The sequence below is a fragment of the Rutidosis leptorrhynchoides genome, chromosome 1, assembly GCF_046630445.1.
Source record: "Rutidosis leptorrhynchoides isolate AG116_Rl617_1_P2 chromosome 1, CSIRO_AGI_Rlap_v1, whole genome shotgun sequence".
NCBI lineage: Eukaryota > Viridiplantae > Streptophyta > Magnoliopsida > Asterales > Asteraceae > Rutidosis > Rutidosis leptorrhynchoides.
The window spans coordinates 13,239,552-13,266,082 of record NC_092333.1 but is presented as its reverse complement, the minus strand read 5'-3'; the positions used below and the strand labels follow the sequence as shown (position 1 = coordinate 13,266,082).

Here is a 26,531-nt window from a genome sequence, read left to right as displayed (position 1 = left end):
TGGCTTCGCCATTGTCTCCGACCATATATATGAAAGAACGACATTAATATGAATGAATGGTTACTAAATATGTAAATAGTAGTGTATTGAATATACGTTGGGTCCAAAATAAATGGTAGAAATCACTAGTAAGTACTACATCGATGTGAATGTGAAAACGAATTATAATTGTACCAAAAAGCATACGAAACATTCATATCGACATCGTGTACAACTAGAACTTGAAGTGTCAAACATCAATTGATTAAAACAAAGTCAAGAATTTATTTCTGGGAAATAAATGTTAGAAAAATAAAAATTGTACGTGGACACGTGTTGCAGAAGAATCGGCATATTCATGGAATGTACCAATTTCATGGTCCTTGATCTCACGTTTCGTATAGTCAACACGTAGATAAATAATACTCCACCCGTATATATAGGAGAAGCATATTCTGGTCCATCATCTATACGAGGATGTTACTAAGGAAATCAGTTTGTGGAAGCCATTGTTGTGTTTTTTATTAAAGGAAAGTTGTCAAGTCATTAATTAAATGAAGGTAACTTGTACCGTACATCGTGTATCTAGATCCCTTCTAAGAGTTAAATGGAAGACTTGTTTATTAAAAACTATTGAAATGACCCGTGGAAACACGGGTTTGTTTAAACGAAATAGTTAACGATATGTTTTAGGTATTAAGTGAATGTAAATGTTAAAGTCATTTAGTTTATTGCCCCGTGGAACCACGGATTCCGACTAAGAAACTTGTCGTTGATTTTAAAAACATAAAGTTCGCTCAAAGTTGAATATTTATATTTATGTGTTCGATCCACCTTCACCGCATGACTTCATCACCACTCAAGTGGTATTGGGTACTGTTGTTGTTGTTGTTGTTGTAATAATAATAATTATTAATAATAATAATAAATGTCTTTTAAATTTTTTTAGAAAAATAAAATTATGTTATAATTCAGTAGGCTTATAACTACTTTTAGTGGTTCTTGACTGTAGAAGGTATATAGAGATAGAGATACTGTAAAACGGAGAAAACAAAGGTTGAACAAAAGGTATGAGTAATTGGTTTTTTATTTATAGAAAAATGTACAATGAGAGTTTGGTGGCATTTGGAATCTAGAGAGAGAGAGTGTTTTTGTTAACCAAAAAATACATACAATAAACTCTAACTCAACACACCTATTTATACTCAAAAAAATATACTATGCAATATCTATAATAATAATAAAATTATCATCCAATTATTACTTTTATAACAAATTACAATTTAAGAGAGATTAATATTTCTTTTTATAAAAGATTTTGTATTATTTTTTTAATTAAATTAATATATAATTATGACATCATCATTATGAAAAGTAAAGGGTAATTTAGCTTAATAATGATCTCATCATTTTAGAGGTTTATTAGACTATATAGATAGATAGGACTCAAATATGTTCTCATATAGACCAGACAAATACTCTAACAATTACGGAGTACTAAAAATTGAACTAATCTGGCTAACTTTTACATTAATTGTAATATCTTTATTATTTTATTATCCACACAAAATAAAAGGAAAAAATAGTTAAAAGGAAAAAAAAAATTGTGTGTATTCAGTTCATCATTAAATTTGAAATGATTAAAATACCTTCCTTCAGTTTTTCTTCATTTGTAAATTTACCAAGGTGTTCGAGTTGTGGCGGGTAGTTTGGGTTCAGATGAGTTGCGATATGGCTGCTTTGACTTCTTGGACTAGTTTCATAGCTTGGCTTGATGGATGGGATTCATTGCAGGTTAACAAACAAAAAGTGTTAGTGATCGCAACGGAATAGTGTTTAATGGGAAATCAGTGAAAAAAAATGTATTTTATTTGATTTTGTTAGATTGTACTATTTTTCATGACTTAAAACATAGAAATAACATAGTTTTGTTATAATATATAAATATATATATATAAATGGATAGTCAATTATTGGTACACAAAAGTAATATTATTGTATTACCTAAACTTGTGATATTTTTACTATAAATAGCCATGAATGCAAGCATTAAATTTGCACCATTTCTCACACTTACAAAGTGTTTCTTTCTTTCTCTCCATTATCATCTTTGTTCTTACACTTCATTATTAGTATTCTTAATCAAGAATCAAATCACTAAAGGTAGTTATAAGCCTACTGAATTATAACATCAAGAATCAAACCACTAAAGGTAGTTATAAGCCTACTGAATTATAACACGTTATCAGCACGATAATCTTAATACTAATTATGGTTGGCTCTGCCACCCAAATGATATATGGTCGGTTATACCATCTGAATAATATATGGTCGACACTGTCGTCTAATTATCATTTATGTTACTAACATTTATATTTCAATTATCTAACATTTATATGGCCGACACTGTCACCTAATTATCATTTATGTTACTAACATTTATATTTCTATTATCTAACATTTATATGGCCGACACTGTCGCCTAATTATCATTTATGTTTACTAATATTTATATTTATGTTATATAACATTTATTAATGATTGCTTACATATGGTCGACACTGTCACCTACTTATCATTTATGTTATATTAAATTTATGTTTAATGTTTATATACTTATGAATATAAAGTGACTATAATTTATCATGTTATTTGTTTTAATAGAAAATGTCGAATCTGGAAAAGCTTAAATTTACTCCTTTAGAATCAACTGGAAACAACTACATGCCATGGGTTATAAAAGTAAAAATGCATCTTAAATCAATGGGCATTCTTGAAGCCATAAATGAAAACAAAAATTGTTCTGAAAAAGAACAAGCAACGGTATGTTGCTTCATTCATCAACATATTGATGAATGCTTACAAAATAATTATGTGACTGTAGAAGATCCCCATATTTTATGGGAAGGTCTCAAAAGCAGATTCAATAATCAAAGAGAAATTTTACTTCCAGCTGCTATAGAACAATGGAGAACATTAAGGTTCCAAGACTTTAAGAAAGTAAATGAATATAGCTCAGCTCTGTATAATACATGTTCACAACTTAAATTCTGTGGACATGAAATAAGTGATGCAGACATGATGGAGAAAACTTTCTCCACAATGAATGCTGCAAACATCACAGTGCAAAGAAATTTGAGAATGCTAAAGTTTAAAACATATCCTGAACTTAATTCATATCTCTTAGTTGCAGAGCAAAATGATGAGCTATTAATGAAAAATCAGCAATCCCGTCCTACTGATACACTTGCAATCCCTGAAGCAAATACAGCAAATAATTATAAACAGGGACAAGGACGCGGGCAAGGTCGTGGTTATAATAACCATCACCATCATCATGCCAAAAGCCATAACTATGGTAGAAACCATCCTTATGGTAATGGTAATGGGCGAGGACGTGGTCGTGGCCGTGGTGGTCAAAGAAATAATAATCCACGAAAATATAAATATCAACCACAAAATAAGCCCACTAAACAAGATGTTGAAGAAAATTCTTCTAAAAATTCTGAAGAATCTTGCTACAGATGTGGTAGAATGGGCCACTGGGCTAATACTTGCCGAACATCTAAACATCTTGTTAAGATGTATCAGGATTCGCTGAAAGATAAAGAAAAGGAAGTAAACTTTGTGGATAACGTCGATGCAACAGTCACTGAGAAACCATCTGATTTATATGAAGATTTCTTGAATGTTTAAGTTGTGTGTCTTTCGAAAAAATAAACTATTTAATATCGTCTGTCTTTGTCATTATGTTTGCTAAATGTTTCAGTACTATCTATTTGCGTCTAAAATATTGTGTAATATTAATGTACTCACTATTTATTTCTTATATATGAAGTTCAATATGAATTTTGCTGGAATACAACATCAATCAAGTGGTGGAGATCTCTGTATAGCAGACAGTGGAACTACACACACTATACTTAAATCTGAGAAATATTTTATTGATCTAAAACCAATGGAAGGAACTATACATACAATATCAGGACCTGCTAACTTGATAAAAGGGATAGGAAAGGCAAATTTCATACTACCAAATGGTACAAAATTTTTAATAAATGATGCCTTATTTTCTCCCAAGTCAAGCAGAAATTTATTGAGTTTCTCCGACATATACCTTAACGGGTATGATTATCAGTCAGTGACAACAGAAAATGAGAAATATTTAAGTATCACTGACAAGAGTCATGTGGTTGAAAAACTGCCAAGACTTAGTTCTGGATTACATTATACACATATAAATGTACCAGAAATACATATGGTAGTTAACGAAAAATATATTGATCCTGGTGTATTCAGTTTATGGCATAATAGATTAGGCCATCCAGGATCAACAATGATGAAAAGGATTATTGAATGTACTCATGGACATCCACTAAATGATAGAAAAATCCATCATGATACAATGGTTCCATGTACATCTTGCTCTCTTGGAAAATTGATAACTAGACCCTCACCACTTAAGGTTGAGAAAGAATCACCAATGTTTCTTGAAAGAATTCAAGGTGATATATGTGGACCAATTCATCCACCATGTGGACCATTTAGATATTTCATGGTTCTAATAGATGCATCTAGCAGATGGTCTCATGTTTGTCTGTTATCAAGCCGTAATGTGGCATTTGCAAAATTTCTTGCCCAAATTTTTAAATTGAGAGCACATTTTCCTGATTACACCAGTAAAAGAGTGAGACTTGATAATGCTGGTGAATTTACATCTCAAGCATTTAATGACTATTGCATGTCTATAGGAATTGTTGTTGAACATTCTGTTGCTCATGTGCATACACAAAATGGTTTAGCCGAGTCATTGATTAAACGTTTACAGTTAATCGCTAGACCATTGATAATGAGAACAAAACTCCCTGTATCTATATGGGGTCATGCAATTTTACATGCTGCGGCATTGATTCGCATCAGACATAGTGCAAGTCATAAATATTCCCCCCTACAACTTGCTTTTGGTCAAGAGCCAAATATTTCCCATCTTAGAACATTTGGTTGTGCAGTGTATGTTCCAATTGCGACACCACAACGTACAAAAATGGGTCCTCAAAGGAGGTTGGGAATATATGTTGGATATGAAACATCTTCAATATTAAGGTATATTGAACCTATTGTAGTGACCCGAACTTTTCCATGTTTATATATATTAATTGAGATTGATATTTACATGATTAAATATTTCCAACATGTTAAGCAATCAAACTTGTTAAGACTTGATTAATTGAAATATGTTTCATAAAGACAATTGACCACCCAAGTTGACCGGTGATTCACGAACGTTAAAACTTGTAAAAACTATATGATGACATATATATGGATATATATATATATATAGTTAACATGATACTATGATAAGTAAATATATCATTAGGTATATTAACAATGAACTACATATGTAAAAATAAGACTACTAACTTAATGATTTTTAAACGAGACATATATGTAACCATTATCGTTGTAAAGACGTTTAATGTATATATATATCATATTAAGAGATATTCGTACATCATAATATCATGATAATATAATAATTTAAAATCTCTTTTGATATTATAAATATTGGGTTAACAACATTTAACAAGATCGTTAACCTAAAGGTTTCAAAACAACATTTACATGTAACGACTAACGATGACTTAACGACTCAGTTAAAATGTATATACATGTAGTGTTTTAATATGTATTTATACACTTTTGGAAGACTTCAATACACTTATCAAAATACTTCTACTTAACAAAAATGCTTACAATTACATCCTCGTTCAGTTTCATCAACAATTCTACTCGTATGCACCCGTATTCGTACTCGTACAATACACAGCTTTTAGATGTATGTACTATTGATATATACACTCCAATGATCAGCTCTTAGCAGCCCATGTGAGTCACCTAACACATGTGGGAACCATAATTTGGCAACTAGCATGAAATATCTCATAAAATTACAAAAATATGAGTAATCATTCATGACTTATTTACATGAAAACAAAATTACATATCCTTTATATCTAATCCATACACCAACGACCAAAAACACCTACAAACACTTTCATTCTTCAATTTTCTTCATCTAATTGATCTCTCTCAAGTTCTATCTTCAAGTTCTAAGTGTTCTTCATATATTCTACAAGTTCTAGTTACATAAAATCAAGAATACTTTCAAGTTTGCTAGCTCACTTCCAATCTTGTAAGGTGATCATCCAACCTCAAGAAATCTTTGTTTCTTACAGTATGTTATCATTCTAATACAAGGTAATAATCATATTCAAACTTTGGTTCAATTTCTATAACTATAACAATCTTATTTCAAGTGATGATCTTACTTGAACTTGTTTTCGTGTCATGATTCTGCTTCAAGAACTTCGAGCCATCCAAGGATCCATTGAAGCTAGATCCATTTTTCTCTTTTCCAGTAGGTTTATCCAAGGAACTTAAGGTAGTAATGATGTTCATAACATCATTCGATTCATACATATAAAGCTATCTTATTCGAAGGTTTAAACTTGTAATCACTAGAACATAGTTTAGTTAATTCTAAACTTGTTCGCAAACAAAAGTTAATCCTTCTAAATTGACTTTTAAAATCAACTAAACACATGTTCTATATCTATATGATATGCTAACTTAATGATTTAAAACCTGGAAACACGAAAAACACCGTAAAACCGGATTTACGCCGTCGTAGTAACACCGCGGGCTGTTTTGGGTTAGTTAATTAAAAACTATGATAAACTTTGATTTAAAAGTTGTTATTCTGAGAAAATGATTTTTATTATGAACATGAAACTATATCCAAAAATTTTGGTTAAACTCAAAGTGGAAGTATGTTTTCTAAAATGGTCATCTAGACGTCGTTCTTTCGACTGAAATGACTACCTTTACAAAAACGACTTGTAACTTATTTTTCCGACTATAAACCTATACTTTTTCTGTTTAGATTCATAAAATAGAGTTCAATATGAAAACATAGCAATTTGATTCACTCAAAACGGATTTAAAATGAAGAAGTTATGGGTAAAACAAGATTGGATAATTTTTCTCATTTTAGCTACGTGAAAATTGGTAACAAATCTATTCCAACCATAACTTAATCAACTTGTATTGTATATTATGTAATCTTGAGATACCATAGACACGTATACAATGTTTCGACCTATCATGTCGACACATCTATATATATTTCGGAACAACCATAGACACTCTATATGTGAATGTTAGAGTTAGCTATACAGGGTTGAGGTTGATTCCAAAATATATATAGTTTGAGTTGTGATCAATACTAAGATACGTATACACTGGGTCGTGGATTGATTCAAGATAATATTTACCGATTTATTTCTGTACATCTAACTGTGGACAACTAGTTGTAGGTTACTAACGAGGACAGCTGACTTAATAAACTTAAAACATCAAAATATATTAAAAGTGTTGTAAATATATTTTGAACATACTTTGATATATATGTATATATTGTTATAGGTTCGTGAATCAACCAGTGGCCAAGTCTTACTTCTCGACGAAGTAAAAATCTGTGAAAGTGAGTTATAGTCCCACTTTTAAAATCTAATATTTTTGGGATGAGAATACATGCAGGTTTTATAAATGATTTACAAAATAGACACAAGTACGTGAAACTACATTCTATGGTTGAATTATCGAAATCGAATATTCCCCTTTTTATTAAGTCTGGTAATCTAAGAATTAGGGAACAGACACCCTAATTGACGCGAATCCTAAATATAGATCTATTGGGCCTAACAAACCCCATCCAAAGTACCGGATGCTTTAGTACTTCGAAATTTATATCATATCCGAAGGGTGTCCCGGAATGATGGGGATATTCTTAAATATATGCATCTTGTTAATGTCGGTTACCAGGTGTTCACCATATGAATGATTTTTATCTCTATGTATGAGATGTGTATTGAAATATGAAATCTTGTGGTCTATTGTTACGATTTGATATATATAGGTTAAACCTATAACTCACCAACATTTTTGTTGACGTTTTAAGCATGTTTATTCTCAGGTGATTATTAAGAGCTTCCGCTGTCGCATACATAAATAAGGACAAGATTTGGAGTCCATGCTTGTATGATATTGTGTAAAAACTGCATTCAAGAAACTTATTTTGTTGTAACATATTTGTATTGTAAACCATTATGTAATGGTCGTGTGTAAACAGGATATTTTAGATTATCATTATTTGGTAATCTACGTAAAACTTTTTAAACCTTTATTGATGAAATAAAGGTTATGGTTTGTTTTAAAATGAATGCAGTCTTTGAAAAACGTCTCATATAGAGGTCAAAACCTCGCAACGAAATCAATTAATATGGAACGTTTTTAATCAATAAGAACGGGACATTTCACCTATGACAGGTGACGTTTTTACAGCACGTTTTGCTGATTGTCATTTTAATGAAACATTGTTCCCTAGATTAGGGGGAGAAATGAAAAATAAAGAAAATGATGTTTCATGGTGTGAACCTCAATTAAAGTATCTTGATCCTCGCACAAAAGAATGCGAGACAGAAGTTCAAAAGATAATGCATATACAAGAACTTGCAAATCAATTGCCTGATGCATTTACAGATACAAAAACGGTGACAAAATCATATATACCAGCAGTAAATACTCCAGCTCGAATTGAAATTCCAAAAGCTGGCAATAACGTCACTCATGAATCTTTGCCACGTCAGAAACGTGGAAGACCAATTGGTTCAAAGGATAAAAATCCTCGAAAAAGAAAATCAGCTGATAATGAAGTAAAAGAAAGTGTTCAAGAAGAACCACAAATCAGTACTCCTACTGCAGAGGAGATTGATGATGTCAATACAGAAATTACAATCAATTATGCATATTCAAAAATATTATGGAACCGAAATGAAATGAAAAATCTTGATGAGAAATTTTCATTTAATGTTGCATATGACATCATGAATAATGATGATGATCCAGAACCAACATCTATGGTTGAATGTCAAAATAGACATGATTGGGCTCAATGGAAAGAAGCAATACGAGCTGAATTAGAATCACTCAATAAAAGAAAAGTTTTTGGATCCATCATTCTCACTCCTAAAGATGTGAAACCTGTAGGATGCAGATGGATTTTTGTCCGAAAAAGAAATGAGAAAAATGAAGTTACAAGGTATAAAGCTAGACTTGTAGCTCAAGGTTTTTCTCAAAGACCGGGAATTGATTATGAAGAAACTTATTCCCCTGTTATGGATGCAATTACTTTTAGGTACTTAATCAGCCTGGCAGTTTCTAAAAATTTAGAAATGCATCTCATGGATGTTGTGACTGCTTACCTATATGGATCACTTGATAGTGATATATATATGAAGATACCTGAAGGATTTAAGGTACCAGAAGCATCAAATGCAAAACCTAAAGAAATGTATTCGATTAAATTACAAAGATCTTTATATGGGTTAAAACAATCGGGACGTATGTGGTATAACCGATTAAGTGATTACTTGATAAGCAAAGGGTATACAAATAACCTTACTTGCCCTTGTGTTTTCATTAAGAAAACAACATCCGGATATGTGATCATAGCTGTTTATGTTGATGATCTTAACATCATAGGTACAAATAAAGAGATCCATGAAGCCATTCAACTTCTAAAGAAAGAATTTGAAATGAAAGATCTGGGAAAAACCAAGTATTGCCTTGGTTTACAAATTGAGCATATGCCTAATGGTTTACTTGTACATCAGACAACATATACTGAAAATATTTTGAAACGTTTCAATATGGACAAGGCAAAACCATTAAGTACTCCTATGGTTGTTAGATCACTCAATGTTGAAACTGATTCATTTCGTCCATGTGAAGATCATGAAGATATTCTTGGACCAGAAGTACCATATCTTAGTGCAATTGGAGCTCTTATGTATCTTACAAATCGTACAAGACCTGACATTTCTTTTGCAGTTAATTTGTTGGCAAGGTTCAGCTCTGCTCCTACCAAAAGACACTGGAATGAGATCAAACACATATTTCGATACCTTCGAGGAACTACTAATTTAGGATTATTTTATTCTAACGAATCAAAACAAGATTTGATTGGTTATGCTGATGCAGGTTATTTATCTGATCCACATAAAGCTAAATCTCAAACTGGATATGTATTTCTAAATGGAGGTACTGCAATATCATGGCGTTCTCAAAAACAAACACTTGTTGCTACATCATCAAATCATGCCGAAGTGATTGCATTACATGAAGCTACTCGGGAATGTTTTTGGTTGAGATCAATGGCACAAATCATTACTGATTCTTGTGGACTAGAACGCGGTAAAAGTCCAACAATTATCTATGAAGATAATGCAGCTTGCATAGCACAGATGAAAGAAGGGTATATCAAAAGTGACCGATCCAAACACATACCTCCTAGATTCTTCTCATACACTCAAAATCTCATTAAGGACAATGAGATTGAAATGAGATATGTTCAATCCAGCAAAAACTCTGCTGATCTTTTCACGAAAGCACTTCCAACTGCTATTTTCAGAACACACGTTCATAACATTGGCATGAGACATGTTCAAAAGATGTAACAACCGAAGCGATGTCTACTAGAGGGGGAGCAACTCCATGCTGCACTCTTTTTCCCTTAGCTAAAGTTTTTCCCACTGGGTTTTCCTTAGCAAGGTTTTTAACGAGGCAGTAACTTACAGTTGATCTTCAACAAACAAAATTGCTATCCAAGGAGGAGTGTTATAATATATAAATATATATATATAAATGGATAGTCAATTATTGGTACACAAAAGTAATATTATTGTATTACCTAAACTTGTGATATTTTTGCTATAAATAGCCATGAATGCAAGCATTAAACTTGCACCATTTCTCACACTTACAAAGTGTTTCTTTCTTTCTCTCCATTATCATCTTTGTTCTTACACTTCATTATTAGTATTCTTAATCAAGAATCAAATCACTAAAGGTAGTTATAAGCCTACTGAATTATAACATCAAGAATCAAACCACTAAAGGTAGTTATAAGCCTACTGAATTATAACAAGTTTCTAATTGTAATCTATGGCTTATGAGACTTTTAATTCCTTCCCTAATGTCTTGTTAGGGTGTGATTTTCAATACGGAGTAATATTTTTGGCCTTCTAAAAGAATATGGTTTTGTTTGAAGATCTATGACCATATTTATAAATTGTGATTTAGAAATTCTTTATGTTGAACACTTGAATCATACAGAATATTTGTTTTATTTTTGCTAAATAAATTTAATTAAGAATATCTGCATTTTTCAATTTTTTTATCCAAAAATATAAAATTCTTGAAAAATATAAAAAAAGTTTGGAAAAAATTTAGTTAAAATTAGCACATTCACACAAGTTATCTACTCTTCTTTAAAAGAGGACACAGATATCGGTTAAGAAGGGTTGGAATTGTTGTTTGGGTGGTTGTGTATTTTTTCCTTTAAATTGCATAAAACACCACTAATTTAACTAATCGAACCACATATATTTTTTAAATTTGAAGATAGCAACCACTAAAATAGCATTCAAATTCAAATATAATTAAAACGTCAAGACTTAAACCACACCATTTGATTGATAGTACAATTCTGTTATACCAGTACGTCAAATGTCGTTTGGTCGATCTGTGGGTACGTAAGAGTTGATAATCCCATGAGACATAAGATAATCATATATTACGACATAACGACAATAAGATGGTTCAACTTGAAAAAATAAAAGAAACCGGGCTACACTCGTGGGTTTTAAGACCGAACAAGTAGATATAATGGTCATTAAACATAAACCTACTTATCTTTGACATCTAGAAGTGTTTTAAGGACAGTGTCCATCATCCCATCAGCAAGAGCAAACATGTGACCAGCACGTGGGAGCTCATGATAATTGATCCAAGGGAGCTGTTTTGCAACATAGCGTTGTAATGTCACAGGCGTAAACCGATCATCATCACCTTGCCATACATGAACCGATCCTTCACCATCCGGAAATGGGTTCTCGAGTTCCATCGGATCAAATTCCCACTTACCAAACGAAATCATCAAATCGCGATGAAGTGACTCGTATTCTCCTTGTTGTTTTGGCTGCGTCTACAAAACATTAAAAAGAGTAACATAAGGCTAACTCTCTAGGTACACAATTGTGCAACGGCTATGATGTCTTCATACAATATAATTCTAGAACCAAATGGATATATTATAAGTAACAAGATGAGTGGGTCGGATAACAACGGTAACAAATTCGGGTGGGAATATTCATTTGTTAGTAAAGGGTTGAATTTGCCTACACTAAAATAGATGACCAAAAATGTAACAGACTCGTCCCACATCGGTGGGAGAGGAAAACAAAGCACTCCTTATAAGGGTGTGGATACCTCTTCTGGTATGACGCGTTTTGAGGGTGTTTACCCGAGAAGCAAATCCGTGAGGTTGAAGTGCGATCCGGGGTTGTACTCGTGCGCGGGTAGCCCGTCGGTGATCGGCTTGTGTCCAAAGCGGACAATATCATACTACGGGCTGATGGTGATGTTACTTATGGTATCAGAGCTGGGGCCCGCATCGATGTGCACTGCGGGGACGCAGTGTCCCGAAGGGGGGGAGAGTTGTAACAGACTCGTCCCACATCGGTGGGAGAGGAAAACAAAGCACTCCTTATAAGGGTGTGGATACCTCTTCTGGTATGACGCGTTTTGAGGGTGTTTACCCGAGAAGCAAATCCGTGAGGTTGAAGTGCGATCCGGGGTTGTACTCGTGCGCGGGTAGCCCGTCGGTGATCGGCTTGTGTCCAAAGCGGACAATATCATACTACGGGCTGATGGTGATGTTACTAAAAATCTGCAAAATGTTGAAAGAAAACAGAGTACCTTTTGTGCTTCGGTTAGAGTAAACTTTGACATAATTTCCATGTCAGGGGGAGAAAACATAGCAAGGGATTCAGAAGCGACAGCGGAACTAGGGAACCATTTTTGAGTGTTCCACCAATAAGTCAACCATGGTAGATGGTGGGCCACACGCAAACTCCATTGGTCCTGCTTAAACATCTTGTAATATACTTCATTTGATATGTTCGAAGGGAAACTACGCCACCAGTGATTAATTACGGGAGCAAGCAGAGCAGCTCCTGCTAGTCTGTGTAATTCAAAAAACACAATATAAAAAAGAAAGTCAGATTAATTCAAAAAATAGAAAGAATCCACAACAAACTCAAACATACAACTAAAGGTGACAACTTTGACCCATATCACTAAGAGAACATTAATAACCGGCAACTCAAACAACTTTGCGCGCCAAACCTGGCCCAACCCCGCCCTAAGGACAACATGTGAAAGGTAATGCAAGGAAAAAGCTCGAGACTGACCCATCTCCTTTTTAATGGTTTGATTTGGGTTGTTCTTTATCTCAACGAGTGAAACAGAATGAACATGTTAAAAGTTGCCCAAAGTCTTTTTCGTATCATATTGGTATACCAATATCATGGTGTCAATAACCATAAAATAAATCAATTTTGTAATCATAACTAAGTCATTAACTATTTATAACGAATTGTGGTGCTCATTGTTCACTTCAACATGAACGGTTTTTTTTTTTTTTTTTTTTTTTTTTTTTTTACTCATTAGCTAGACCACCTAACCTGCAGATGTTGCCACATTTAAGAAAATGTTTAAAAGTTAATCAGAATTTGATTTACACCTGTTATGGATGTACTTGAGTAACGGCCATACTAATAACCCACCCATTGACATTCCAACTACATAGAACTTTGATCCAAGTTCCAGTTGATCAGCAAGCTCCTCTATATCCAATGCCAAACTCTTGAGAGTTCGCTTAGGATCTGGATCACTCTCTCCATAACCAGGCCGATCAAATGAAACAGTGTACACACCTAAATCTTCAATAACAGCCTGCATAAAAATCGCACCAATCCTTAGAAAAGTAACACAGACACACCAAAAGCCAGTTCACACAAAATGCCAGTTCAGTTCAGAGGCGTCTTCGGGCAGGGGCAAAATGGGCAATCAACCAGGGCCAAAAAAGTTAAGAATGCAGAAACGAAAATATCATACTTCTCAGTTTTCAAGTTTTAAAGCATAAATTTGTCAAAAACGAACAAGAAACTGTGCACATTTAACTAAGTCGTTATAGTTTAACAAAATTTTAAAAAGAGAAGAAAAGATGGAAAATTAAATATACCCGAGATGCTGCATCAGCAAAAATATTATGATGCCTTGAACCACCAAAACCATGCACAAATATGATTTTATACTTGGCTTTCTCTTTCGGAACACCGAATTCTAAATAAGCCAAATGCCTTCCATCGCGAAGCTTTATTCTGGGTGATGTAACAGGTGGACCGTTCGCAGATCCACATATCTTCGGAGGTGGTGGACGTGTTGCACGGTAGGCCGCCCATGCCAAAAGCACCGCCAGAAAAACGAGCAGCATTTCAACTGCATGTATCATATTTCCAATTTCCAATTAATGTTACTCCATATTTCATGTATCCAATGACTTCTTAATAAATAAAAATTCTTTTTTGTTTCTTTTTGCTGACGTCATAGTAATACAAGTTGCCTAATCATCTACCATATCACCAGTTTACAGCTTGATCGCAGAGACAACTGAAAGTTTGATATAGTAGAGTTTGATCCATTAGATACTTAAATTTAGACTTAAGTATGCAAATAAAATATATATCATCATAAATTATACTATATATTAATATTAACATTAACACTAATTAAATAGAAGTACATGTGCCGATATATAATTATTATATAATTATAAGTATATAATATAAATTTAAAGGAACCTGGATTCTAGGTTTTGAAACAGATTGGCATAATTAAATAGACATATACCCCTCTAATTCACACACAATTATGCAAATTGACCAAGTCTTCCCAATTTCACTTTTCAATCCTCACTCAAAAAGTGCTACTCAAAGTTACTTTCACTTACATATATGGCAACAGGATTTGAATCAGTATGTTGAAATTTTAATAAATGATAAATAATTAAGTATTATACAGAAAATACATAACAAAGAAAGTGAGTAAAAAAGAAGACAAACCTTTTGGAAAAAGGAAGAGGTTGAATGATTTTGATGTTGCCCAGTTGCTGTTCTTTTAATTTATGTAAGTGACCGAACAGATGACGGTGTTGCGGTGGCTACACGATCATTTATCGTAAAATATATACGTTTTGCTAAAATTAGATTAATTGCATTTATTATATTTTAGACTATCATAACTGCTAGTCCACATACTCACAAAATTTCAATAGCAACACAATTTCACTGGCGGTGCACTTTGTTTGAGTGATGATTATAAAAGAGTAAAGAAAAAAAATTAAAAAAAAATTCACATATAGCCGACTACAAAAGAAAGACTCGCGAATTAGGATGTTTTTTTTATTTTTTTTATTAACTAATTATCAAACTTTTTATTTTAATTGATTTATCCGAGGGAGAATACTAGCTTTGTGAGTAACTCAGAGTAATTGCGAACTCTCATGACCATGAGGGAGAATAAGTTTGTAGTTCAATGGAATCGAACCCTTGACCTCCACACAGGATGGGGTTGTTTAGTTCAAGAGATACGATGCCGGTAATGCCACATAAAACGACCTTGACTCATAATCGAAAAACGACAAAATTTTTTTTATGGAATACTGCGCAGCGCCCCATATAGTTGCGCGGCGCGCAGCAAAACAGAAAACAATATCAATAGAAGTGGTGCTAACTGGTTCTGAAACATTCTTTACTGCGCGCCGCGCATCAATATTTAATGCGTTTATTTCTAACTTTAAGACATATGATGTTGAATAGTTCATCATCAGAGTTGAAAAATACTATTAACAATTAAACATCTAAATTTTGTGTAATACCCTACTTGAATCATTTCTTTAACATTTATCTAACAGGTATATTAAATATTTTATTTATAAAATTCGTTAATAATGATATTTTATCTCATTCATATTGTTTGTTTAGAATTATTATCAAATAGCTTATAGTTATTCAGAACTGAATTCATTAATAACCTTTGAATCATTCAGATTATGAATCATTCAGCGCTTAATTATTCAATTTTATCAAATGCATCCTTACTCCGCGTATTCGTTTACATTTATAATTTTCGGAGTTGTCTCGTAAGATAGCTTATTGGTAATACCCTAAAATCCAGCCAAAGGTGTTATGTAGTAGTCATGAAAGGGTTGAAAACAAAGTAATTCTTTTGAACTGCGTACTAGAGTGTAGAGTTAGATTACTCCCTCTTCTAAATATACAAACAAGTAAAAGGTCCTTAAAAAAAAAATTAGACTATTTTTGGTAAAGAAGAATATGGTTGATGAGATGTCATATTAGCATTTAGTACAACTCTACATCTATTTCATCTTTTGTAGCATGAACAAACGTGTGATATGTAAATGTTTCTTGTTCTTTGTTTACATGGAAAAAGAAGAAAAATGTTTTCTCTCTATGACAAGTGTAATTTTGTAAGCTATCTTTTCAAATAATGATTATTTATTTTTTCATGTCTCAATGTTTCATGTTACTACTAGGATGAAAAGGTACCATTATATTAATGTTGAAAGTTTTCTAACTAGACTATCATTAAAAAATCAAGACACACAATATTTATTTGTACATTAAAATTGACCGCTCACCTCTTATAAATAACTACCGTTTAGCAGTTCAGGGCCTCCACGAACTCAATGTAGTGCCACTTTATACATAAATACAATTATTGAGGCTATCATTGAATTTTTATTATTATTATTATTATTATTATTATTATTATTATTATTATTATTATTATTATTATTATTATTATTTATTTAAAAGGTTTTCAAGTTGGGTCACAATTAAGTGTTAACCATTCTCAATATGTCGATGACCTTACAATGTTCGCTCATCCTTCTACTCAAGAGCTTCTTCACATTAAGGATATCCTTCAATTCTTTTTTCAACTGTAGGTGTTACAGATGAATTCGATTAAAACGCTTATGTACGAGGCTCACATCTTGAGGAGCAATCTGATTTCATAAGCTGTTGATTTTGGTGGTAATGTGGGGTTCTTCCGTTCGTATATCTTGGTATCCCGATTGAAAATAATAGGGAGCAGTGCTAGATGTGAGATCCGATTATCTCTAAATTCAAGAATAAACTAGCGGGGATGGAAGGGGTGATGTTTTTCGATTGGAGAACTTCTAATCATGGTTAATGATATTCTTTCAAGCCTTCCTTTTACATTATATAAGTGTAAGATTGTTTCAGGTCCACCAAGATGTCATGCATATAAACTCATGAGTCCCTCTTTTTCTCTAAAATCAATTGGTGATAGAGGAAGGTTCCCCTAAGCTTATATACACACATAAATTTCTTTCTCATTCCTATGTGGGACACACTCTAACCGATTAGCTCTAACAATCACCCCCCTAATCGGTTTGTTTATGCACTCGTATCATATAACATGACTTTTTACCCCAGACCCGTTCATTTACATCTCGACTTTTTTGAACACTCGACCTCTTCCCCTGGTCACGTCCAAAGTCACCCCGATTTGAACCGCCATTGTCACAATGATTACACCCGTACCACCCGCTCTGATACCATTTGTAGGATTGTTTCAGGTCCACCAATATGTCATGCATATAAGCTCATAAGTCCCTCTTTTTCTCTAAAACCAATTGGTGATAGAGGGAGGTTCCCCCGAAGCTTATATACATGCATTTATTTCTTTCTCATTACTAAGTGGGACACACTCTAACCTATTAGCTCCAACAATCACCCCCTCCCCCGGTCGTTGCCAGCGTGCTGTCACAATTACTTGTGAACAACAGATCATCCACGTAAATGCTTACCACAATAAACTTCTCTTCTTCTCTTTTGACGAAAAGAGTTTGTTCACTCGGACTAGTAATAAAGCCTTCTTTGACAAAGTATGACTCGATTCGACTAAACCAAGCCCTTGGTGCTTGCTTTAACCTGTACAATGCCTTTCTTGACTTATACACTTTATGCTCGCTTCCTCTTTTAACATAACCTTCCAGTTGTTCTACATACACATCTTCTTCCAAATCGCCATGTAGGAAAGCAGATTTAACGTCTAATTGTTGTACTTTCCACCCGTTTACAGCTGCCAAAGATACAATCATTCTAATAGTATCAAGTCTAGCAACATGAGCAAATACCTCGGTGTAGTCCACGTCATGTTCTTGATTGTAACCTTTGACAACCAAACGCGCTTTATGCTTGTCAATCTTGTGACGACCGGGAAATTTCCGACCAAATTTAAACTTGATATTTATTTGATTTCGACACGATAAGCAAAGTCCGTTATGTTGCGTCTCAAAATTTTTGAACTATTTTAATATATTCAATTGACCTTCGACTGTTCTCGACGATTCACGAACAATTAATTGTAAATAGATATGTGTGTGTGTATATATATAAACAATAATTTGAAATATAATTTGAAGTATTATATGTTGTTGTTATTAAAAATTAATTATGTAAAATAAAATCAAAATATGATATTATGATAATTATTATTTAAAACACATCTATATAAATAAAGTATATTAAATATATATTTTGTGATTTCGAATCTATTTAGTAAACGACTGTAACACTCAATTGTCATTCGATCGATATAAAGCAAGTTAAATTCAAACTTATGCGATTTTAAAATAATTGATGATCCAGAAATGAGTAATATAAATTATAGGCTTACTAAAAATGTATTTAGGAGCTATTTGTAAATTTTAACATTTTTTATATTTTACCTAGGATCGAGCGCGGACAATTAATTTAATTGTTATTTAATAATTTTATATAATTAATGACAAATTTTATACCATAATGAACGAAATAAAGAAAGATAATTACTGTAAAAATTTAGGATTTTTCTGAAGACTTTTATCCGCCACTGATTGCAAATAGTGGACGATACACTACCCGTGAAAACTGTCGGTACTAATAAACAAAACACACGCTGCTAATTGGATTTCACTGTTCTCATGTTGAAATTCATATCTACTTGTTTATATTATTAATATTAATGCACACGTTTCTTAAACTTTTTGATTAGTTAATTATTATCATAATGTTATCAATTCATTACTTGAAAACAACAGATGGATTACTTACATTTCTGTTTCAATAATCACCCTTCATCACTTGGCTTTTGCCACTTTTGATCAAGAGCAAAACTCACGTAATTTTTACTTATATTACATATTCCGTATAAGGTATTACTCTTCACACACCTTCATGGAAATAACTGGCACCACCACTCTCGATCACTCTCTTCCAACTTGAACCACCATCACAACCTGAAAACCATTCTTATTTCTTCTTGCTCGTCACCATCACCAAACCTTAAACCACCATAGCCACCACCAAATCCATCATTCATCACCTTCAAAATGCCAACAAACCACCATGAAAAAACCCACAAAACATGTTACGTTTCCTGCTGCAATGCTACTGTAAACGACCACCAAAAACCATCACCCTCATCCTACATCCCCACCATTGAACCTCCGACTTACCATCATCTTCAACCGTATATAACCGCTACCATCACTTACATCTCTATATATATATATATATATATATCTCTTCTCTTTAAACCGCCATCATCATCATTCATTAATTTATTTATTTTTTCTCACGGATAACCTGCTACCTTCGATCACGCCCTATTGTTACTGCGTTTCTGTTTTGTTCCTATTATCGACCATCACCACCATCGAACCAACACCATAGAACTAAACTACTGCTATTTGGGTTTATATTGCAGATGCAAATCATCAAGCCCGAACCCCCTGAGCTACTACTACATCCACTTCTGTTTCTGGTCCTTCGATCAAACCCAGTCACCATCATCACGTTGCCACTCATGTTACTGCTATTCATGTACTTGTTCGATACTATTGCAACCCAATAAACCACCATGATCATCACCATTATTTCTGTTGAATCGAACGCTACCATGAACAACCCATTGATCACCAACTCATCGAAACCCACCTCACCAATTGCCTTCTTTCTTCTTCTTTTTCGACAACCCATTTAAACACCACCTATCTATCCTATTTCTCTCTTAAATTGTTTTCTGCCTTATTTGAAAGTTGAAAACCCACTTGTTTTGTTCATCACCGGTATTAACCACTTGGTTATGGAAAATAAGAGAAAGGCGTTTTTTTTAGATGGTAGTGGGGGACAATAAGCACATGAAGGACTTATGCTTTCTATTATAATATTACATCCATGTTATATATTTTTGCTGCCATCCGATTTTTTTTTTTAAAAACACAAACGAAATCTACATATTCTCAGTTGGGCCGAGATTTACAATTTAACCTGTTGGGCCAATTTAATTTGGGATTTTGAAGTTCATGTTGGGCCGAGAGCGATTAAAATTCTGTTGGGCCAAAATCTAGTAAAATTCAGTTGGGCCGTATATTTCCTTGTGTCATTGGACTGAGGTCCAGTTCATATTATACCGAATGATGATGACATAATTTCAGAAAAACAAAGTTGGGCGAATGGTTAAGAGTGATGGGTTAGCGGGAGGACGCGGGTTCGAGCCTGGTCTGTGGCAATTTTTTTTTGGGAAAACTTTTAAAGGTAGTATACTTATTAATTTTACTCTTATTATTATTATTATTATTATTATTATTATTATTATTATTATTATTATTATTATTATTATTATTATTATTATTATTATTATTATTATTATTATTATTATTATTATTATTATTATTATTATTATTATTATTATTATTATTATTATATTATTATTATTATTATTATTATTATTATTATTATTATTATTATTATTATTATTATTATTATTATTATTATTATTATTATTATTATTATTATTATTATGTAACAACCCAACCCATTATACAATCAAACACGCGTAATAATTTTTTATTTTTTTTTAAGTCAGAAGGGTGCGCCACGCGCACCACCCTAGGGTGCGCGGCGCGCACAGGCCCAAACAGCTTCTGTCCGGTTTTGTCAATTTTCAATTAATGATCTCCCACTTCCCGACATATTTGGACGAAACGCTTTTCACAACATGATATAATAGTTAAATCTCACACGATTTAATCATAAAATGAGTTTTACGAAACCGGGCCCACATATGCCGTAATACGAGTTTCGTACAAAAGTATAAGTTTTAACCGAATTAGTTTAAATTCCAAACGATACTAGAGCATGATGTTTGGGGGTTAAACTACCCAACTCTCGGTCAAACTTCAAAAGCTAACACATCCAAAAGCGTCCCCTATCAAAACAAAGCGGGATCTCTAGTCCAATCGAACGCCCTTACCCTTGTCAATGCCCGAGCCTATAAAAAGGTAAACAACGAGAGGGTAAGCAAAGCTTAGTGAATGCAATAATTATACATACACATATATAATCTACTTACTTACAAACACTTACACAATACTGCATACAAGCTAGCAATTCGACAACTATGCAAACATTATGCATATACCAATATCCGCAATCATAATAAGCTAGCGATTCCAAAAGCATATAGTTCACAATTAAATATGCTAGTACAAAAATTCACACAACCATGGTTAACCAATCGTACAAAGGAATGGTACTCGAATTTCCCATCGGTGTTCATAACAACCGTTAGCGTACAACAACATATATCACTAACCCTTGGCGGAACGACAATACATATCTGTTCATAAAACCGTTAGTGTACAACGACATATATCACTAACTAGGACAACACATATCCGTTCATAAAATTCGTTAGTGTACAACAACATATATCACTAACTCGGACAACACATATCCGTCCTTAGAAACCGTTAGTGTACAACAACATATATCACTAACTAGGACAACACATATTCGTCCCTACAAACAAATACATTATATACATACATGTATACTTATTCCACTCACCTTAACGATTCGGTGACAATTTTAACTTCCGCAAGCCTCAAAGCAAAGTACCTAATACAATAAGTACTCGATCAACACACAAACTAGTTGGGTTAAAAGCCAACAACTTACACATGTGCATTTAATGACTTAATGCATTAAATGCCCCATTTTCGCCAAGACCGACCATTAAGGTCAAAACCACCACATATCACTAAAAGCTAGTGATCTAGGTCTAACAACACTAACTAATATATAATTTGGGTGTTTCATACCCATCTATTTCAATTAGGTCAATTATCACCCATTTGACCACTTTAAGATCAACACACCCATTTCGGATCGTCCACAAACCCACATAACACCCATTTACCAAACATCTAGGTGTGCCAGTAATTAACTAACCAATTTAGGCTCATAAACCCCAATTAACACTTGAAACCCTAGGTTAGTTACTATTGAGTCTTCATGACCCAATCTTACCCAAGAACACCCAAAATCACCAAATATGGATTTTATGTTCATCACTAACCCAAACTCTAACCCTTATACAAATTAAAATAGGGAAAACAAAGTTAGAACATACCACTACAATCAAAACGTAGCTAGAGAGGAGATGAACAACTTTATAACCCGAGCTAAGACTCAAAACTAGCTCTTTCTTCCTTTGCTTGAGCTTTCTCACACAAGAATCTCACTCTCTTTCTCAAATTGAAGTGGAAAGGATAAGGTTGTTGGAATTGGAGTGAATGCTACCCCAATATCTGATCTACTTATAACAACCCTCATATTTCCATACCTGAATTGACAAATTTGACTATAGGGTTGTTATCCATACGTAATATATAATTAAATTTGACATTGATCAAATATTTATTTTTAGTCGACACTTTTTGTTAACTAAAGTTTACACTAATTATATAAAATAACTTTAGTTAATATTAATATTAATGCGTATTATATTTAAAACTATATGAAACATAATTATTAATTAAATGATAAGTTATTTTAATCATTATATATATATTTTTAGCTTATAAAAAAAAGAGAATTTTTTTATAAATTAAATAATGAGCCCATGAATTTTGACTAAATATTTTTCAAAAACAAAAAATTATTAAAAACATTTTTAACATGTTTTTATTTTTTGTCAAAATTGACACCTTTATTTTATTTATATTTTTTCTTTTCACCAACCATTTTTTTCCTATAAATATCCACTTCCATTTCATAAAAACTTGTATCAAATCTTTGGAAAAACTCTCTCACAAACTTGGGAAAGTACTTGAGGTATTTTCTATATTTTTTATCGAATTGCTTTTATTTTTTTTGTATATTCTTTAAAAATTCGAATTTAATATATATAAATTATTTTTACATGTTATAATTAGTAGTATAAGTATTATGATGTATAAAAATAATTTTGATAATTTATGGAATATTATTTATAATTAAATACGAATTATGTAGTATTTAAACATAAAAAAATATAAAATTCGTAATAAAATATTAAACAGTAATAAAAATAATTATAATTTTTTTTTTGAGATTATTATACTTTTATAAACAAGTGAAAATTATAAAAATTAAATAAATGGGAAGATTAGTATTTAAAAAGAATTTACTTTTGCATTATTCTAAATCGAGAGAAATAATAAAGAAAATACAAAATAAATACAAACATGTATTAAATATTTTTATAAAATTTTTATATGATTAGTAGCATCACTAGATACTTTAAAAAAAATATAAAAATTAATTTTAAATTAATTTTCCTATTTATTTAATTATAGGACGATTACAATAGTTAAATAATTAGAAAACATTAAATAAATAATATTTTGATATAAAATTTAATTTAATAATTTTTATAACATTTTTACATAATATAGAACCTATAAAAAATATAAAATTATTTATTTAGGTCGATTTAATATTTATTACCTAATTAAATTTGATTAATATAAACCAAGTATATATATAAAGAAAAGTGGGAAATAAATACAAAAACTTGATAAAATTATTTTTATAAAATATCCTACTGAATTGTATAATTAACTAAGTTTATAAAAATTATAAATATAATATTTAATGAATTAATATTCGAATTAACATATATTAGTATGATTTTCGATTAACATAAGTATATTACATATACTAAATTAAAATTATTATTATAACTTACGGTTAATAACTAAGTATACTATATAATAAAGTATAATGCTTATAATGTAAGTTAATAACAATACATTATTAATAAACACTTATTTTATAACTATAATAATTTAATAATAATAACTTATAGTATATAATATAAGATAATCAAATTGTTAATGCATTAATAAATATAATATAACATATATAATAACATATAAACCTAAAGTGAAGGTTAATCAAAGATAATGTACAATTCATGTGAACTTCATCGCTACTCACGGTCGTAAGTGAATGATGTCTAGGTTGCCATTTATGGGTAAGCTTGTGGATCTCGAATGCCATGACTTAGATTCTGGTCAAGAGTCCTAGGCCCCCGGTTACATCTGGTCATTCCTGACTTATTTTATAGCAACGAAGTTTGAGTAAAGTTATACAACGTCTTGCTAAAGATTAACCCGAACTTTCTAAAATTGGAAAATTACTATAAGTGGAAACTTTCCATAAATAGTAACCTTCCGAAAATGGAAATTCTTTAGTGAACCATTACTATCAATATAGTACTATATACTATTGTCTGTTAGGCAATGTCTAATCATACATTCTATCTCTAGGTTGAGATCTCGATCACGTCCTTCCGTTCAATTCTTTCGTGGAATACTCTTTTGTGCTACTAAGGTGAACTTCATAGCCCCACTTTTTATTGTTTCATAACTGTTTTATAACTTTTGGGGTGAGACACATGCTTGCTTTATAACTGTTTTACGCTTAGACACAAGTACTAAATTGTTAACTATGCTGTCATGCTTTGATTCATGCTAAATCCCTACCGTAATATCGTTAATTGCTACGTTTAAATGCAAACTTAATTATTGTGAATAGGCCTATTGAGAGTAACGTCTCTAACCATTCGACCGTTGGTCTTTGGTTACATAATAATGATTCCACGACACTGACAGTACAAGGTGTCTTAGGGTAAACTTGTTTAGTAGCGATATTACAAAATGCAGCAACACTTTTAGATTGATATTTCTATATCAATCAACTTTAAACTAAATCTTGTGGTCTAAAACTTTGGATATTATTTATAAACCTGTGAATTTCACTCAACCTTTTTGGTTGACACTTTAAGCATGTTTTGTCTCAGGTGATGATTGAGCTAGCTGTTTGCAACTTTGTGATGATAGATTTGATGCTTGCATGGAGTCCACATCGCATATTATATTTTAGTTCATAAACATTTATTTTACGTTTTAATAATAATGTAAACATGTATTACTGCTTCCGCTGTTTTATTAACAAAGGTTTTATTTAAAAAGTCTCATATAGAGTCGTTCTCATTTATACAACCGTGTTATGATATGATTGGTCACAATTACCCCTGGTCCATTTTGGGGGGTGTGACAGATTGGTATCAGAGCAGTGCTGTTGTAGAGAACCAGGATTGCATTTTAAGTGTGCCTTATACAATTAGGTACCTTAGCAATGTAGGACTACAACTTTCCTTGACTATAGTGCCTTTAATTGTTGCCTTTAATTGTTAAATGCTACACTATACTTTAGAAACTTTACTTATCTTAGAATGTCAAGTCAATCTAAGAACTCTGTTCATTTTTCTAAGTACTATCCAATTAAGCTATCGCGTTTAAATGCGACACTACGATTTCTGAAATTCTTGACATTCCTAAGTCATCTATCATGGTTTGTGTATTACATATGTATTACATGAAATATTATCCATGAATTTTGAAACTCCTATATTTGTTACTATTCATACTCAAACGTATATAACTCCCTGTTATATCACATACCTATATGCCTTATGCCTTTATGCATCGGTTTGCGAACCAGAAAATGTTATTGAGTTATCGAGAGTCTCAAAGACATTATAATGCCATCACTATTCATATTCATTACTTTCTTTGCTTTCTTGTTGTTTTGATCATTGAATTTTCCTGACGGATGACGTCTACGAAAATATAGAATATAAAGCGTTTGGATTACTGATTTAAAGGATCCTATAGCTCAAGCCCCTGGACCTGAATAGGACATTACGAATTGAAAATCTTTAATCAAAAGATTATCAGATTACATACTTATCATCTAGACACGTCATACTACCATTATTAGAGTATAGACACATCATATCTTATTATATCTTATCGTATCTATCCCAATAATCTTTGTCTAACACTTTTCCTAAATTTCCTCCGTAAATTACGGAAATCTTTTTGCTACATATACATATTCAAGGAGATGAATATATCATCCAGTATTCAACACTAATCTCATATCAAACCCTAATTCAAATCACATAATATGGATTTCTCAACCGATTCCTCGAGCTCCAATGGCAGCGTAACCGGAACAAACGAACCAATCAGCCATCATCTATTTTGGATGAATTGGGGATGGGTTCGTAGTAAACTTAATCAATGGAGACAAGAAGAA

General features: G+C 32.2%; 1 protein-coding gene across 1 annotated transcript; it reads right to left on the bottom strand.

Annotated features, from left to right (window-relative positions):
- Positions 1 to 11,530: 11,530 nt before the first annotated feature.
- Positions 11,531 to 15,316, bottom strand: LOC139886397 (uncharacterized). Its single transcript, XM_071870210.1, has 5 exons — positions 15,066 to 15,316; positions 14,186 to 14,442; positions 13,685 to 13,896; positions 12,859 to 13,123; positions 11,531 to 12,085 (listed from the first exon to the last, which is right to left on the bottom strand). Exons 2-5 carry the CDS (start codon positions 14,435 to 14,437, stop codon positions 11,786 to 11,788), a joined length of 1,029 nt encoding a protein of 342 aa, XP_071726311.1. The 5' UTR covers positions 14,438 to 14,442; positions 15,066 to 15,316; the 3' UTR covers positions 11,531 to 11,785.
- Between the last annotated feature and the right edge of the window lie 11,215 nt (positions 15,317 to 26,531).

What these genes read in the sequence shown, in the direction of transcription:
- LOC139886397 (XM_071870210.1), bottom strand. Translation starts at nt 14,437, where the DNA reads ATGCTGCTCGTTTTTCTGGCGGTGCTTTTGGCATGGGCGGCCTACCGT. An exon ending in TTGCTGATGCAGCATCTCGG is followed by an intron (nt 13,897 to 14,185) that starts GTATATTTAATT and finishes ATTTTTATGCAG; the next exon opens with GCTGTTATTGAAGATTTAGG. An exon ending in CTCTAACCGAAGCACAAAAG is followed by an intron (nt 12,086 to 12,858) that starts GTACTCTGTTTT and finishes AATGTTTTGTAG; the next exon opens with ACGCAGCCAAAACAACAAGG.